Here is a 17,110-nt window from a genome sequence, read left to right as displayed (position 1 = left end):
CGTGATGCGTGAGGCAGAGGCGATAGACGAAGAATGGGAAATATGATGATATCACAATGTAATTACTAACCGCTTTGAGCAGGTTAAACAACAGGTAAAAGGGACGTGAAGAACAAATCAAAGTACTGGAGAAGTCAAAACAGAGGAATAAAGAACTGAAGAAAAGAGAACATATCATGCTGCGTATGGGAAAAGCGCTGAAGAATGCCCTGCACTGATTGGTTGAACCTCCACCGACGACCTCCACCTCCACGTGGATTATGGCATCGGATCTTTCGGACGTGCGCCGACGAAGCGCTCAGGTGTCGGAGTGCCGAAAGGGCCCGCCGCGAAGCCCGACCTCCAGTTTCCACGGGTCCTGCCCTTGCCCTGTTGAATAACAAAAACCAATCCTGATGGGCAGATCTAATTGCGTCCACCGTTGACCGACTCACCAAAAACGCATAAAATCCGACGCTGTGGTTGGCTGGATGTGATGTGTTGTCTCAGCCAGTCAACATGCAATGATAGACCATAAAGAAGAGCATGGCGGGAAGGTCCTTATCGCATGTGAAATCCGCAAAACCCATCGGGGATAGACTGAGACGAATGTATGGTACGATGCATGATGACAAGCAGGCGTCGATATATTCTGACAGCGCTTGCGGCTACGGATTTAGGCTCTGGGCCTTGTTCTTATTTGTTTTTGAATCCCCGCCATATTTCTATTGATAAACTGTAATAGATTGGAGTGGGATTGTAATGCCGGTGGCGGACCAATTAGAAAGTGGGATTAGAAAGGCGATTAGTGATTAGTGGTGTGGCTCACCCCTGGATTACCCTTGACCCTTAGACATCCCGTAGCGTTATCTTGTCGCTCTCGCTTCTTGCCCTCTTCCCTCTCCCCTGTAACTGGTTACTAGACTGTCCTGATTCCACCGTCTGGAATCCGCCTCTTCTTCGCCATCAGCATCCCTCTCAGCCCCACCATTGCTCCTCTCACCACCGCCGGCCAGCAGACACAGCTACGACCGCTCCCACGCCCCGGCAATAGACGGTGTCACGCACCCATCCGCACGTCGCACCCCGCCACTTTGCAGCAACGCACCTCGCGGCGCAGAGCTCCATTCCATTACCCTTCCGCCCATTTGTTGACAACACCCGACACGACATCCTTCTTCTGTACTCTTCACATCGATCCATACTCTTATTCATCCCGCCTTTCGCCGCCGAGCGCGCCCTAACTGGGAAACGATTGTAATAAATCGATTATTGATCCGCGCTCTCCGCCCATCATCGGTGAATATTAACCTTAACTCAACAACACATACCGGGACTCAACACATTACTCGTCAACATTCTTTCATCTTCGAACATGGCACAATCGGCCGACTCTGCCTGCGGTCCGTCGAACATGGTAGGTTCAGTCCACTTGGCAGATGTTCAGGGTGTCTCGCGTGAGATCAATCCATATGACCGGAATGGGATGTTTGTTGGAGCTCACACGATATGCCGGATGTTCCCATCCTCACTGGTTCCCTCTTTCACCCACCCTGCCATTGTTTTCCAAGTACGAATCACTGACAATCCATATCTCTGTAGCGTCCCACACCTCCTCCTCTGGCTGTACCCTCCTCCGTCCAACACGCTTCTTCCGCCACTAACTCTCTCAGCGCTTCCCAAGCTTCTCAAGCCACATCCGTTCTTACAGACGACGAGGAGGATCTCGAAGATTATAGACCAGGAGGTTATCATCCAGTTAACATTGGTGACGAATTTAACAATGGACGGTATAGAATTGTGCGGAAATTGGGATGGGGTCATTTTTCGACTGTTTGGCTGGCTAGAGATAACGTGTGAGTCGTCGTACCACGAGTCGCCTCGCTATGCACCAAGTCCACCCAAACTAACATCGTCATCAGCGCAAACCGCCATGTTGCTCTCAAAGTAGTCAAATCTGACGGACACTACACCGAAACAGCTTTAGACGAAATTCAGCTTCTTCAACGGGTCGTCAGTTCTGCACCTGGCCACGCCGGACGGCATCACGTCCTCGACCTTCTCGATAGTTTCCGCCATACAGGACCTAACGGTTCTCACGTCTGCATGGTCTTTGAAGTCCTTGGTGAAAACCTCTTGGGCTTAATCAAGCGGTATCAACACCGAGGCGTTCCTCAACATATCGTCAAACAAATCGCTAAACAAGTCTTGCTCGGTCTCGACTATCTCCATCGCGAATGCCGTATCATCCATACTGATCTGAAACCTGAAAATGTCCTGATCTGTATCGACGACGTCGAGTCTGTCGTGCAAGCCGAACTTGCAAGCTGCCCCGCTGCCGTCCCTACCAAACTCGTCGGTGTTCCTCCTTCCCAAGGCCGATTAGGTAACCAAACACCTCGAAAAGATGGCATCTTCATCGTTGGATCTCAACCACTGCCTAGTCCTAGCTCAAGCTACTCAAGTAGTCCCATGCTAGACAAGTACGGGTTCGGTATGAGCAAGATATCAGGGGCGAGTGCCGCTAAAGCCGGAAATCAACCTAGCGGTGTCGGTGGACCTTCTTATCCCCCTACGCAACCAAAAAAGAGCGCGACAACCGAGGCGATCGGCACTGATTTAGAAAACGTCAAGCTCGGAGAAGGAAGCTCGTTAAAATGGGAAAAAACCGCCACCCCGGCGCCTGCCCCTCCGAAAGGACCGTCTTTGCTCTCCCAGCAACTGCATCACCCTCCCGCTTCCCCGCCGCTCAACCCCTCCGTCCCATCTGGCTCTGCTAGCGTCTCAACCAACCATACAATCAACACCGCAACCGACGAAACTGAAGTTTCCACACCCGCTACCACACCTGATCACGTCACCCGCCTCTCTGACGAACGTGCACCCGAAGCTGGGGACCCGACCACCCTCCCGCCCCCGTTTCCTTATGACCCGGTTAGTTTGGAGAGGATAACGGTCAAGATAGCGGATTTGGGGAATGCTTGTTGGGTGGATCATCATTTCACGAATGATATTCAGACAAGACAGTATCGGTGTCCGGAGATTATCCTTGGGACAAGATGGGATGAGTCCGTTGACATGTGGAGTGCGGCATGCTTGGTAAGTGTCCAAGTCTCATTCCTAATTTCTGGGACTATTTAATCTTACTGATATTGGGGGTTGTGGAATTCAGTTCTTTGAGCTTTTGACAGGTGATTACCTGTTTGATCCTCAACCTGGCGTCAAATACGACAAAGACGACGACCACATTGCACAAATCATGGAATTATTGGGTGAGATGCCGCGATCACTAGCTTTATCCGGAAAATACAGCCATGAAATTTTCAACCGTCGGGGTAAGCCTTCCCCCACTCTCTTCACTTTATCACATTCCAATCACTAACTCCACCTTCTTTCTACTTTTACTTCTGTAGGTGAACTCCGGCATATTAACCGACTCCGTTTTTGGCCCCTAACCTCCGTCCTCAAAGAAAAATACCTCATGGAACACGAGGACGCTGAACTCTTATCTTCCTTCCTCATGCCAATGCTTGCTTACCTTCCGGGCCAACGAGCGAAAGCGTCAGATTTGTTGAACCACCCATGGTTGGAAGGGGTGGTGGTGCAAGGCGAGTTGGAGATGGCGCAAAGTCTGCATAAGAGCTGAATCGGAGAGGATACGGCGGGAAGAGGAGACGAAGTGAGAACAAGATAGAGAAGGGGGGAAAGCAGCCAAGAAGTTCAAGAAGTTTAAGAAAAGGGGCTGATTATAGAAGACACCAATTTATTCAACGTAGACTTTTTTATCTTTATTCTATTTTCCTTAATTCCTCTTTATCATCTCACCTTTTCGCGGGTTATACCCTTTACTACCCCTCGGTCCCATTATTCCTCCTCTTCCACTCTTCTCTCATTCTGTTTCTCCGATTTTCCCACTTAATCGAGATAGGATACTTTGTGTAATCAAGGTTGTTTATTTTATGCTTTCCGGAATGGGCTCTTGTCGTCTCTCGTCTTTTTTTCACTTGTGTCCTTTTTCTTTCTTTTGGACGCCTCTTTTTGAAGGTTACTATATGGTATTCTAGTTATTCTAGTCATTTGGTACCTTCTTCTATACGATTTATGAATACATTTGGGGATGGGTTATCTTCCTTTGCCTTTCTCTTGACGTTAAGCGGGTTGCCATCATCGGGAACTGAATTTCTTGCGAATGGAATGGGGAAGGAAAAGCTTGGGGTTCGAGCTCTGACTTGCGTGTGTTCTTGCCAGTGCACTCAACCCCTCGATCCAAATGAAGCTGTAACCGACCGAAGTTATCGTAGACCCCTCCCTGATACAATCCAACGCATGATGGTGCAGATGTACAATTAGCATTAAACAAAAACTACACCTAGTCAGTCATTCTGTATCTATCCCTGTTCCTCATTCTCTCTGAGCTCGCTAGCCTTTTCGATACACTCTCAGACATTTGCTACATTTGACGCACTCTCTAATCCCACTCATCATCGCTGTCTTCATCCTCCTCATCACTTCCAATATCCGCCTTCCTCTTCGACAGTGCCGCCGCCAAACTTGAAGCCAAATCAGGGGTATCCTCGGTCGTAGCCGCCACAGCCGCCGCCGCACCTCCACCTGCCACCGCCCCTGCACCCGCTCCTACTGCAGCTGCACCAGTACCAGTACCAGTACCAGTACCAGCTGTATCTCCACCAGCAAGGGCGGAGACTTTCTGTTCAGAAGGGTCGACCTTTTTGAGGGAATGAACACCTCTACCTTGGATAGACGCGAGGAGGGCTGAACGGCCGCCACTGGCCGTGGGGAGTGGAGGGGCGCTGGGAGCGGAGGTGGGAGGAGGTGGTGGAGGTGGTGGCGCACCCCCAGGGGGACGAGCGGGAGGAGGTGGAGGAGGGGGTGGAGGTGCGACGCCAGTACCGTCTGAACGGACTGGTGGTGGAGGTGGTGGAGGGGGAGGAGGCGCAGAAGGAGCCGATGGAGGAGCTGATGGAGGGGCTGCTGGACGGCCCGGCGGTGGAGGTGGAGGGGGGGGAGGCGGCACGGATGGAGCGGACGGTTGGGCCACAGAGCTTGGACGGGCGGAGCGAGATGCAGGTGGAGGAGGCGCTGGTTTCCGTCTGGACGTCGGTGGTGCAGGGGGTCGTGAAGGTTTCTTTGGTGCTTCCGCGGGTGGCGGGGCGGTGGCTTTCTCGATCCCTCCTGACTGATCAACAAAGTCCTTGATAAACTTTTCATTCTTCTTGATATCCTTCTCTGAAAAGCCCTTTTGAGTGAGTTGTTCAAGCAATTTTTGCCAGCTTGGGTCAACGCCAGTGGAGGAGAAGCCTTTCTCAGAGTCGAATCCCATATGAGCGACGTGTCTAAATGAGTCGACAGACTGGAAGCAGAAGGGTGCTCTTATCAGCGAGACAAAGCCGGTGGAGAACATGAAAGAAGTGAACGGGACAAGGGAAAGAAACGTACCGGCCCAGATATCATAGATTTGTCAATCTTCCCCTTTCGCTTTTTGGTCGGTGCAGACTTTTCTTCTTTCTTCTCCTTCTTCTCTTTCGCCTTCACTAAAGAATGATGACCTATCAGCACACAGCAAATACAGTGAAGCACGCCGACGATTTCTCGCAAAACTTACTAGCATATTTCGACCTATTGGCGACCTTTTTGTAAAAATCGTGCGCTTCATGCTCTGAAGCAAAAACAAATGCAAATTGCATTTCCTACAGCCATGCCTCGTCATTATAAACTGTATCATGGCTTGAGGTTCAGAGATGGAACTTTATAAGCTTACATCGCCCTGCCAGGTGTGGAAAAATGGTTTCTCCTGATTGTATTCTATTTCGATGGGTAATTCATGCTCCCAGATAACACCTCTTCCAGACTATACAGGGGTATACTCGTAAGCCGAAGAGTATTCAGTTAGAAGCTGGCGACTGCAATCACTTACAGACAGGGTTACAACTCGAAACCATAAACCGCCTTTCGCCTTGTCTACACAAAATACAAGTGCTCCTTCGACACCAGAGTACGACCATCTACATCCAGAAGAGTCCCAATTATCAGCTGCATTCTTCTCATCCATCACGTTTCCCCCAAATCTGGATACACACGAATTAGCACCGGGCTTGGCTTGATAGATTCGGGCAACAGTAGCGGTGATAATCTTGTTCGTCGAGCTTGAGGTAGGGATAGCCTTTTTTACTTTGGTCTTGTCATCCACCGACAGAGATGTTGCTGGCGCCATGGTGGTGAATGCCCAAGAAAACGCACGAGTTGAAGGGCAGAAGGTGAGAATGTGAAAAGTGCCAGAGGAAGATGTGGATTCAAGCAAACGAAAGTGACGACGACACCTCAGCAAAAGAGGTGCGCATGTCATCGAGCGATACGTTGAAGCGGCCTCCACCGCATTTGGTTCCTCGCCTTCTTCTCGGCACCACCCTACTACACTCACATCCGGACCCCAGCACGTTGTTACCAGAATTACCAGGTTCTCAGGGTCCAAATATGGTAAGGTTCGGCGGGCGCCGCAACATTTGGTAACAATAATTAATTCCTTAAGTTGATGCAATTAAAAATTAATTATAACCGTTATATTTCTTCCTCTATTTGACATTCATTCATTTTACACTTCTTCACGATACATTTACTCGACAATCGCTTCGTCACATTCTGATTTTGGAACGTGTCATCCATATCATTCAATATCCAAGTGGCTCTATTTCAGCTCCGCGAGGCTTGTAAGGGTCGCGAGAAAAGAGACGATGAATCGCAGAAGAGAAAGAACGCCAATAATTGGATTGTAGATTGGAAAGGAGGAGATCTCTCGGATGCCAGTCAACGGTCAAACGTAAAGGATGGAACCTTTTCGGAGCGTTTACGGGTGGATCATAACATCAAAGTCGTCAGCCTTCAATATATTTTCGCAGAGCATGGGGTTTATTCGCCATCTGCAGATACTTATTGGGAGGGATGTGTGCCGTGGGAGCAAGATGAGTTTCTGCCCATCTGTACCAGCCAGAGCTATTGAAAGGCGTAACCAATCGAACAGGTCTTTTTACCTCGTTTCCTTGCCAAAACTGCGGTGACGAGGGAGCTTTACGACCTCATTGCGGGGGTATGACCCAAAAGCTCAATGAATCAGCTTGTGGAAAATATACACCGTCAGTTTGATAATTTTCCATGTGACTTTTTTATGGATTAACGATTTGATTAATTGACACATGCTGCAGAGCTACATAAACTGTACAGCAGACGACTTGAAACCCGGTTCTACGCCGCTGCTCTTCGCGAGCGAACTCGGATGTCATTCTTCAACCAATCGGCTACACCTTTCCTTATGATGCTCCAATGAGCCGAGATCAAGAAGGATGATGGACCACCCGCCCCTGTAAGAACTGGCGTCTCCGAAGATAATACCACCGAATTGAACGGAAACACCTCGATCGGAACAAGCGGAAACGACAATGAAATTGTCATTAACCCGAGTCCTTCTTTTGACACTGTACGAGCCTGCTATGAAGACTTTGTGGCGTCTAGCTACTCGTTTAAAAGATGACTACGTGGTCTTTTTCGTTCAGGTTCTATACCCTACTCTATTTTTCTCCTTTGTAGCTTTCTGGTCTTTCCTCATCACTATCTTGTACACTGCTCTCTGAGACTGTTTGTACGAAGGTGCTGAGGGAATACCAGTTCCACAATGTCTTCCATTGCGCAACATTCCAGTTCAAATTACGCCGAACATCCATACACCCTCGATATCACCCCTTTCACACCTGACTCCTCACCGGCCTTCCTCAAACGTTCAAGTACATGAGGATAGAGAAGAAGAACCTGTCGATTATAAACTTCTTACTGCTGTGCAAGTACAGGTAAAGGGAAGGAACTAAGTGGTGACATCCCGACTGTTGCCATACCGTCTTCCTCATCTTCCTTTGCACCATGCCCGGCAGGACCTAGTCTACCTCAGCGTCGGTTGACGCTTAGAGATTGGTGTCAACCACGTAAGGCAGCAGTCAGGAGATGAGGATGGTGAAGGAGGCTCCTTGGATGATGCTGGTGAAGAGTGCGGAAGGCTGGGGCAGTGGCAGTTCCGAAGTGACGAACTACAGGAGGATCTGGAGGTGGATGATGAGCTGTGTAGGCGTCAAGAGGAGGAGTTTCAGCGGGTTGGGGAGGTAATACGAAGCAATACTGCTGCGGAAATTTTCTTAAGCGGGCAAAAAGTAAGTCGCTTCGAGGCCATAGCAAGTCTAGGAAATTGATCGCTTTAAGCCAGCAAAGATATGAGCACCTGTAAGGAAACGAGGAGAACAATAAGGAAGATGGAGAGGAAGAGAACAATAAGCAGTGGATAAGTAGTTTCGGAGGACCGAGGAGAGGAAGGAGACGAGAGGAAGAGAAGGAGGACTGCGCAAGAAGGCGTTAGGGAAGAGAGAGGTACGAGTGGAGGAGACAGGAAAGTGTGGGAAAGCTGAGTCAGCTCGTAGAGCTGAGAAAGATATAAAAGGCGTAGCCTTTAGAGTAGATAAAATGCATAGCCCAAACAGCTTAGTCTATTCGAACTCTCCAGTCTACCGAACCACTTCAGAGCTTCTAGAGCAATGGAATACAAACGACCGAGGACAACGAAACTATTGTAGCCTAAGGTACTTTCCGGCCTCTACGAGGACAGTGGTGCTGCTTCAGCACCCACGATGAAGTACAACCAGGTAACAGAAAGCACGCTGAAGCGAGGTGGAAGAGCGCGTCGTTAAAGGTTTTCAGGGAGTCTGGTCGAGGATCACTTTCAAAAATCCGTGCGATGAATATCTGATAGATCGATTTCGAATAGATGCGGCACGACAAAAATCCAGAGAACTGCGGAAGCTGACCTCGACGCCAGATAGCAAAATTGCCATTTTCGATCCTAAACACCTCCGGGAAATGTTCCACCTGGAATTGGTTATTTGTGAAGGCTGTCAAATCGGCCTACGCGACCTCAAAAATCCTAAAAAGAACAGGGAAGTGTTGGATGATAGATGTCGAGAAGCGGTTGAGAAGGGTGATGTGTATTGGGTCGTCTTGCCTGTGGATGGCGAAGTCAATCAAGGCTCTGCTTCACCGCGATCTCTTGTACTAGCTCAGTATCCTGTATAATCGCAGTCATCTCTCAGTAAGGTTAATCTTTATGTGTTCACATCTTGGGGAGGCAGTTTCGCCGAGGACGACAGACAAGCAGCTGCCATGTAAATGTCGTTTATGACCTTGTTAAATAACCTAATATTACGTTTCGTGGAAGTTTTCTATGATCATTGTTGGATTGGCAAGTTCATAACTGTTGTACTTCAGTTTATCGATCGCCCATTCCTAACATCCACGTAAGCCTTTCCTGCCCATTGTTATGCTACAGGCGACGGTTTATCCCTTATGATATCCGGCGACGAGCATTCCAATTCCATGGCATTTCTTATCAAGTCTCCTCGGAGTTATTGTGACAATAACCAACAAGGAAGCTTTGCTATGATTTACCATGATTCTGCTGACCAGCCAGCTGCCGACTTTCGTGAGGCAATATGATGTCAGACTACCTTCTTGCTCGTTACGCTACCTTCCTTCCTTTTCCTTGCTGTACTCTCTTTTTTAGCCCGTCTTCTCCACTCTATACTTCTCCAGAAATCTATTTATATCCTTCGAGGTCCAGTTGGAGGTCCAGCTGGAAGTCCAGTTCTTCTATCGGAGGAGGTCCAGCTGGACCTTCTTAGCGTATCTGAAACAATCTTGCCTTCCTATATTACGTAACTCCCTCCTATGATCTCTTATCTCTTCTACTTCGAGGATCCCAACTTGCCTCTTACTTCAACGCACCGGCCTCGGTGCACGACGCACTACTTTTGTTATATTTACAATTATTTACCGGAGATTTTATGATTAGATTTTGTGATTTGACTGGGGGTACGGCGCGCGGGTCGCGCTCGGAAATCTTGCGGCTGCCGCCGCCGGCTTCCCTGGCCGTAGGCCCGCGCCAAAATCCCTCTATATATTTTACCAGATTTCCACCGGGGGAAACCCGCCGCCTTTACCAGGATCCCATTCATCGTCAATTACTCCCAACTTTTGCATTAGCATTGCATCTCTCGTGTTCACTAAGAAAGAGCAACTTGGTTCAGCAGCCATTAGGCCTAAGATTTGGCGTAAACGTTTAGTCTGTCAGTACGAGGAACAGGAAAGAATGGACCTCTGCCCGGACGAAATGTGCACAAAGCAGAAGTGGAAGTGCGACGTCCAAGCCGTCGGGCCTTCAAGCAAACGTAAAAAACAAGGCTCCCGGAACGGGAAGTTGGGATATGACGTCTTTGTTCATGATAAAGCAGCAAGGAGCTGGTCTACGCTATTTATACGTTTGATCATTTAGCTATCAGGATCCCAACGACTCGTAACTCAACCACCACACTATTCTGCGAACACTTGTTGGTATAAATAACAACAGTCGGAAGTTTGAAACCTCCCTTTTGTTGGAAAACCCGGCAGGCCAAGCAATTGATTCAACCATGATTCTGCATTATTCTACAATGTACCTGTTTACGAGCGAGAATCATGAGTACGGATGAGACATAGGCAATGTAGAGCCGTCAGTCGCTTATTTATAACTCGCGTCGGGTTAGACTATTGAAAAAGCTCTCCGATCTCGGCTAATGAGTGTCCACGGTCTGTATTCGCTACCTGTGGTGTATCTTCTCACAACCTCTCTTTTTTGATGAAATATCAACCGCACGATGCACAATAACCTGTACAAGCCACTTGAAGTCTAATGTATCATTCTATGCCTTATCCGCTGTTGAATAGGATAGGATCATGTATTAGGATGTATGACTACGTACATCAAGTTGTTGACAAAAAGGTAAAGCCTCTTATGTCTTTTCCGCCCGGCTCGAGTTGATAATACGTTACATGTTCGATTGCTGCCGGTTAAGATTATCTTCCTGCTTCAGATCATACTCCTCTTTTTCCTGCACTATAGCCGGTACTAGATTACTAGATGATAAAGTGGGTTGATGTCGATAGGAGCTAAAAGCCGAGAGAAGATGATGACCAAAGGGGGAGAAGAACCAGTGACGTAAAATGGGCATGTGAGAGGTAGTAGTAGGATGATAACGGTCGGATGATCTTGAACGAGCGAGGAAGAAACCGAAGGAATGTCAAGTCCCAAGGGGGAGAAACGAGCGAACAAGTTTTGCATCAAATACGCCTGCTGTACCGTGCAGCCATCCACATGCGTATGTACGCCCGTCCACAGATATAAATAAACATTTCAAGCGGGTACAAAGCTTATACGGTTGGGCGATACTCTGCGATTTGCGACCTATTTATTTGGCGGGAGGAAGTTTTCGCTCTTCGGCAGTGTCCGACATCTGAGACAGATCGCAGTTTTCAGGACTGGAATCACAAAGTTCAGGGGAATCGGGATTTGGGCTCCCGGCATAGAAAGCCGCTAATAAGTCGTTTACGTCACTTAGTTTCCGGTTTTGGTCCTTGTTGGGCTGAATTACCCAAACCGGCCTCCTCCACCTTCTTTTTGCGGAACTGGGACGGGCTGTGACGTGGGCCGAGTGGTTGGGAAATTTGCCAATGTTGGGCAGCAGCGTCAGGACGAACTCACGTGCCAGTTCAGGGACTGCGGGGACGTGTCGGCAGCTTCGCATCGCATTTGCTTTTTTCTTGTCGGTGTAGGGGACCGTTGAACGTTATTTCTGGCTGCCTGCATCGGACGTCGTATCCTCCTACGCTCCTTTAACTTGGCTTCTCTCGAATTCACTTTCACATCACCATACTTAACGCCCATCGTCCCCCTATTCTCCCCTTCTCCCCAGCATACCTCCCTACTCGTCTACATTTCCGTGAGTAACTCCCTTCAATCCATCCCAGTCCACCGCAGCTCGCGCGGGACGCAAGGCGAAATGGTGTGTGCAGACAACGCTAGCTACGGACAGCATAGCATTGTGCCTCACGTCGTCATTTTTTGCTGCCGGTCCTTCTCCACTGGGGCCATGTTCCGTTGTTACGGGATGCTGGACATTGGAATGCCGGGCCAAGAGTAGCGCAGAGGATCCAAGCTGACGGATTATTGCTCTTGTTTCCATCTCTTCCATCACCGTCGACGTCCCGATCTACAATCTTCCCTCTTCCTCTTCCGCCTTGGCCTCCTTTGACTTTTGCCCTCGTTATCCGCGCCTTGCCCCCTCAAAGTCGTTATACAGGCCCCCATCCTTTCATTCCGCCTGCATAACTCACCCGCCGCCACCTTGATATTATCGTTTTTTATCAAGACCAGCATCGTTTCTCGACTCTTGTATTATAATCGCGACAGCAGAACTATTAGTCTGCCATGGCTTCACTAAACATGGTAACCCTTCTTACACTCCTCCCATTCTTATCACTCGTTGTCGCCTCTCCCTCACCACAAGATGGAGCGACACCCGGATATACTGCCAACAAGCGAGGTTCATCAAACGCTCCGACACCGCTGAGTTTTGAAAGCGTTGGCGACACTGGTGTCAGTGCACAGCAAGTGAGTCTGTTATCAAACCTGATGCCAGAGAAGATGCTCATGACAGCTGTCAGATGTTCTTGGGTAATGACAAGAAGGTTTATGTCATTGACAAGGCAGAAAACAACCCTATCACCATTAACGGCGCGTACGGCACCCATCCCGCATGGGCCACCGAGTATGACATTGAGACGAACGAATGTGAGTAGCGAACCGTTCATACATGTGTATATGTTGCTAACAGCTTGCACCTCAGACCGAACTCTCGATGTGTACTCAAATACTTTCTGTGCTGGTGGTAATGTTCTTGGTAATGGTACTTGGGTCATCTTCGGTGGTAACCAACGTAAGTGTGCTGTGTTCTCACCGTTCCGTAAAATAGCTGACGCTTTTTTTTGGCACAGCCGTCACAACAGGTGGTGTCGCCTCTACCGATGCTGCTGCTTACAGCGATACCGATGGAGGAAGCGCCATCCGAATGATCAACCCTTGTACCGACGAAACATGCGAGTACATCCAAGGCGAAACCTCTTATGACAAGAGCCAGGGCACGGGCGGCTGGCTTCAAATGACTGGAAAGCGTTGGTACCCTACGGTCGAGACTCTCGAGGACGGAAGTTTGATCGTCATCGGTGGTGACAAGAATGGTGGTTATGTCAACACTGCCGCTCAAGATAACCCCACCTACGAATTTTTCCCTCCTCGTGACGGGGACCCCGTCAACCTGCAGTTCCTTACTGACACTCTTCCTGTCAATCTCTACCCCCTTGTTTGGTTGTTGCCTTCAGGTAAACTGTTCATGCAGGCGTATCGCAAGACCATCCTCTACGATTACACTACCAAGGTAACTACCGACTTGCCCGACATGCCTTATGCCACTCGAGTATATCCTGCTTCCGCCGCCACTGTCATGCTCCCTCTTACACCTGCCAACAACTACACCGTTACTCTTCTCTTCTGTGGTGGCTCGAACACTACTCAATGGGGTGATGATGGTAGCGCCGGTTACAACGTCACTGCTGTCCCCGCTGACGGTACATGTGTCAGGATCAGCCCCGACACCAACAACCCTCAGTACGAAGATGATGATTATATGTTTGAGGGTAGGAGTATGGGACAGTTTGTCATCTTGCCTGATGGAACCTTCTGGATGGGTAATGGTGTTGCTATGGGAACTGCTGGTTATGGCAACGAACAGTACAGTGTTGGCCGTAAGTCATCCGTTCTCTTCCTCATTACTCGAGCTAATTCTTTTCGTCATAGAATCTTACGGTCAGGACCCTCTCTACATGCCCGCCCTGTACAATTACTCTGCTCCCAAAGGCTCGCGATGGAACCGAACTGGTCTTTCTGCCTCTGCCAATGAACGAATGTATCATTCCACCGCCATCCTCCTTCCCGACTCCTCCGTTCTCATCGCCGGTTCCAACCCCAACGCCGATTTCACCAACGATCAGTGGCGAAGTCGTACTGATTCTGAGAAGTGGTACCCTTGGTATTACAACGAAAAGCGTCCTACTTATAGCGGTATGCCTACCAACTTGTATTATGGTGGCGACTCTTTCAACCTTACCATGTCTGGCACCGATGAGGATACAGCGAAGGACACCAAAGTCGTCCTCATCCGAGGCGGTTTCAACACTCACGCTATGGGCTTTGGTCAGAAGATGCTCGAGTTGGAAAGCTCCTATACTATTGATATGAACACTGGCAACACGACTATTCACGTCTCTCAGTTGCCCGGTAACCCAGGCCCCACTCTCTTCCAACCTGGACCTGCCATGTTCTTCGTTGTTGTTAAGGGTGTTCCTTCTATCGGCGAGGTGGGTTTCCCCTCTTTCTTCTTTGTTTGAGGAAAGCGTTAACTTTGAGAAATAGTTCATCATGGTCGGCAACGGTCAACTCGGTGACCAGAACACGACGAACAACGCCGTCCTCCCAGCTAGCACCATCGTCACCATCGCCACCACTTCTGCCTCTGCGTCTGCGACCGACTCGAGCTCTACAGCGACCTCTGTCGATTCTGCTTCCTCCTCCTCTTCGTCATCAAGCGAATCTGGTGCAGCACCTGCGCTGTTGAGTGGGATGGGAATGGGAAGTGCGATTGTAGTCGTGCTTTCAGCACTGGCTGTTCTCGCGTAAACATAAACAGCGTGGAGCTGTAGCTTCCAGCTGTTCCCATCTGTCTCTCATCCAGTTCAATCTCTTTTCAGTTTCAAGAAAAAATCTTTGTATCGCCCAACAATCACAGTTGAACCATCGATCGCATTGCACCACCATCATCATTCCCCAGTTGTCAGATATTAAGCCATGAAAATCACTCCACCGCCTGGCACTTATATGAAGAAGGAAGAACGAAGAAGTAGAAGTTAAACACACGCCGACCTTCATATTATCGCCAACTCATTAATTACCAGCATGGCATGGCTACATCCCTTCAACCCTCTATGCGGCTTTTCTCGCATAAAGCGTTTCGAGCTGCATTTAGGGAATCTCTGTCGCGCTCTTTGGAAATGGACATTTCAACATGACGAAGAATATCGTGACCATCTTGTTATATATGTGTCGCTTTCGTCTATCTAGCTCTACTTTACCGCTCTTTATACGGACTCTTTTTTAATTACACTGTTTTCCACATCTCTCCAACGCCTCTTTCCCCCAGCACAATTTATTCTCGCTGGGGTTGAATGACGTTTTGATGGACTTTTTTATATAGCAGCGTAACATATTATCGCTTGCTTTGTCTTTTGTCTTTTTACGTTATTTTTCTTTGCCACACGACGTTTGTTCTTATGTGAGATCGTATTGCTGTGGGAGAAAGGCATCAGAGGCGGATAAGATGAATAATGTAGTAGGTAAATAAGTAGAAAGAGATGGGTTTCTTCTTCTTATCCCATTTCTCTCATGTCGATAGCGAGGATATGGACAGTTATTTGAACCAGAAAGAAAGATCATGTAGTAGCTTGCTCTGCGGTTATTGTCCTGTGCCCTTCCCTAACGCCTCCTCGCGAAGTCCTCCTTCTCTTCCTCTCGTCTTCTTCCTCTCCTCGGTTCTCTGAAACTACTTCCCCAACTGCTTATTGTTCTCTTCATCCCCATCTTCCTTACTGTTCTCCTCGTTCCCTTACAGGCATTGAGGCGGGGGGCATGGCTGCACACCTTCAAGCCACACTCCTATCTTCTTTGCCCTTTCCTTCCTGTCGATGTCACCATCCGCATCCCCTCTGGCCTTCAAGTCGTCCAGACAGAAACCGGAACCAACATCCCTTCCACCGGCCGGCCCTCTACCCTCGGTATTCTTGTTCCCACGGTCTTCGTGATCCGCAGGTCTACCGTGGCCTCCATCCCTTCCATCTCTCCCGTCACCATCATCTTCCTTACCAGTCCCGCCTCCCCCCTCACCACCCTCACTCTCTTCCCCACCTTCCTCTTGTTCATCTTCCCTGTCTCGCTTGGACGGACGACTTCCCTTTCCTGGCTGACCTCTTAGAGGAACGCTTGCTGGTATAGTGCAACTTCTTTAACATGATATCGGACGCCGATTTGGGTCGGCTGTCGCAGGAGACATAACGAGTCATGCCAAGAGGAGGAGGGTTCTTGGTGTCAGCGCTATTATCGGCGCGAAACCGGGACGGCAGCGCCGAGGCGAGGAGGAACAGGACGGTTGCATCGAGCCGGTCCCTCGCGGATATGTCCAGTTCCCAAGCTACATGATCTTTGATCAGACTGTTGGGAAGCCTTGCCCAGAACGGACTGAAGTGGGATGAAGAAGGATTACTGTCATAATCGTGCTGACAAGAAGAAGAGAAGGTTTTGTGGAAGCGATCCTGTTTGATGTAAAGGTGGAGGTCAAGAGGTCGAGTGGCGACAGCCACGTCACATAGGCCATCAGCAAATACCACATGTTTTGATAGATGCCTTCTCGTACAAGGTATTCCAGGGAATCCCTGCCATTCCTCATCTCCTCTAGGGTAAGCCATTTCAACTCTGCAACACCGTTGAGGATTGGGACAGGGGTGTTGTCGGTGATGAGAGTTACGTCCGGTGTAGTAGATCCCAGTTTCATGGAGGTGGGCACAGAAGAACCAGAAGGCTGACGCAGGCTGGAGTGTGAACAAAGGGATCCATGCTTGGTGGATTTACGGGATAAGACGGGATAAGATGAAAACTCACCGTGGATAACGCGGATGTAATTGAGGCAGCTTCCCTATAAGCAGCAACGGCTTGAGCCGAAACCATTCCTCCTTGTTCCCCTTCATTATCCACGTGAACATATTTACGTGAGTAAAATACGTATTCGAAGAGAATCCCGGGCGTAAAGGGGCAAACATCCTAGGGTAATGAATGCATGAGTTGCTCTGAGTAATCCGCCCCGTTGATGATGCGATTGTCCTTGTACTCTTGTATAAATATTTCGCCTATGCGCCACTTTTACGTGTATCTACGAGCTTAGGGGTTATCATTTGGTCTGGTACCTCGTGAGACTCGTTTAGGTCAAAGGGAATAAGAGAAAGAGCGAATGGTTGATGCCTGTTGGAAGGATGGCCGCCATAGGCAATCGGGTCGATTTGCTGAGGAGATAGCGGAGATGCTTCGGCCCGTTGAAGGTTGAGCCAAGCA

General features: G+C 49.1%; 3 protein-coding genes across 3 annotated transcripts; 2 read left to right on the top strand and 1 right to left on the bottom strand.

Moving 5' to 3' along the window:
• Positions 1 to 809: 809 nt before the first annotated feature.
• On the top strand, positions 810 to 4,101 carry CNE05060 (hypothetical protein). Its single transcript, XM_024657301.1, has 5 exons — positions 810 to 1,396; positions 1,582 to 1,835; positions 1,902 to 3,078; positions 3,152 to 3,314; positions 3,393 to 4,101. The coding sequence occupies exons 1-5, from the start codon at positions 1,355 to 1,357 to the stop codon at positions 3,623 to 3,625; spliced, it is 1,869 nt and encodes a 622-aa protein (XP_024512928.1). The 5' UTR covers positions 810 to 1,354; the 3' UTR covers positions 3,626 to 4,101.
• CNE05050 (hypothetical protein) lies at positions 3,417 to 6,312 on the bottom strand. The gene is made up of 6 exons (XM_571034.2): positions 6,078 to 6,312; positions 5,915 to 6,002; positions 5,759 to 5,848; positions 5,603 to 5,687; positions 5,437 to 5,531; positions 3,417 to 5,350 (listed from the first exon to the last, which is right to left on the bottom strand). The coding sequence occupies exons 1-6, from the start codon at positions 6,209 to 6,211 to the stop codon at positions 4,448 to 4,450; spliced, it is 1,395 nt and encodes a 464-aa protein (XP_571034.1). The 5' UTR covers positions 6,212 to 6,312; the 3' UTR covers positions 3,417 to 4,447.
• Positions 6,313 to 11,600: 5,288 nt separating this feature from the next.
• On the top strand, positions 11,601 to 15,456 carry CNE05040 (glyoxal oxidase precursor, putative). The gene is made up of 7 exons (XM_571033.2): positions 11,601 to 11,840; positions 12,190 to 12,511; positions 12,565 to 12,691; positions 12,747 to 12,836; positions 12,895 to 13,701; positions 13,754 to 14,313; positions 14,369 to 15,456. Exons 2-7 carry the CDS (start codon positions 12,329 to 12,331, stop codon positions 14,630 to 14,632), a joined length of 2,031 nt encoding a protein of 676 aa, XP_571033.1. The 5' UTR covers positions 11,601 to 11,840; positions 12,190 to 12,328; the 3' UTR covers positions 14,633 to 15,456.
• Positions 15,457 to 17,110: the final 1,654 nt, after the last annotated feature.

The sequence above is a fragment of the Cryptococcus neoformans genome (genome assembly GCF_000091045.1).
Source record: "Cryptococcus neoformans var. neoformans JEC21 chromosome 5 sequence".
Lineage (NCBI taxonomy): Eukaryota > Fungi > Basidiomycota > Tremellomycetes > Tremellales > Cryptococcaceae > Cryptococcus > Cryptococcus deneoformans.
The sequence above is the reverse complement of the archived record's forward strand: the minus strand, read 5'-3'. Positions and strand labels throughout refer to the sequence as shown.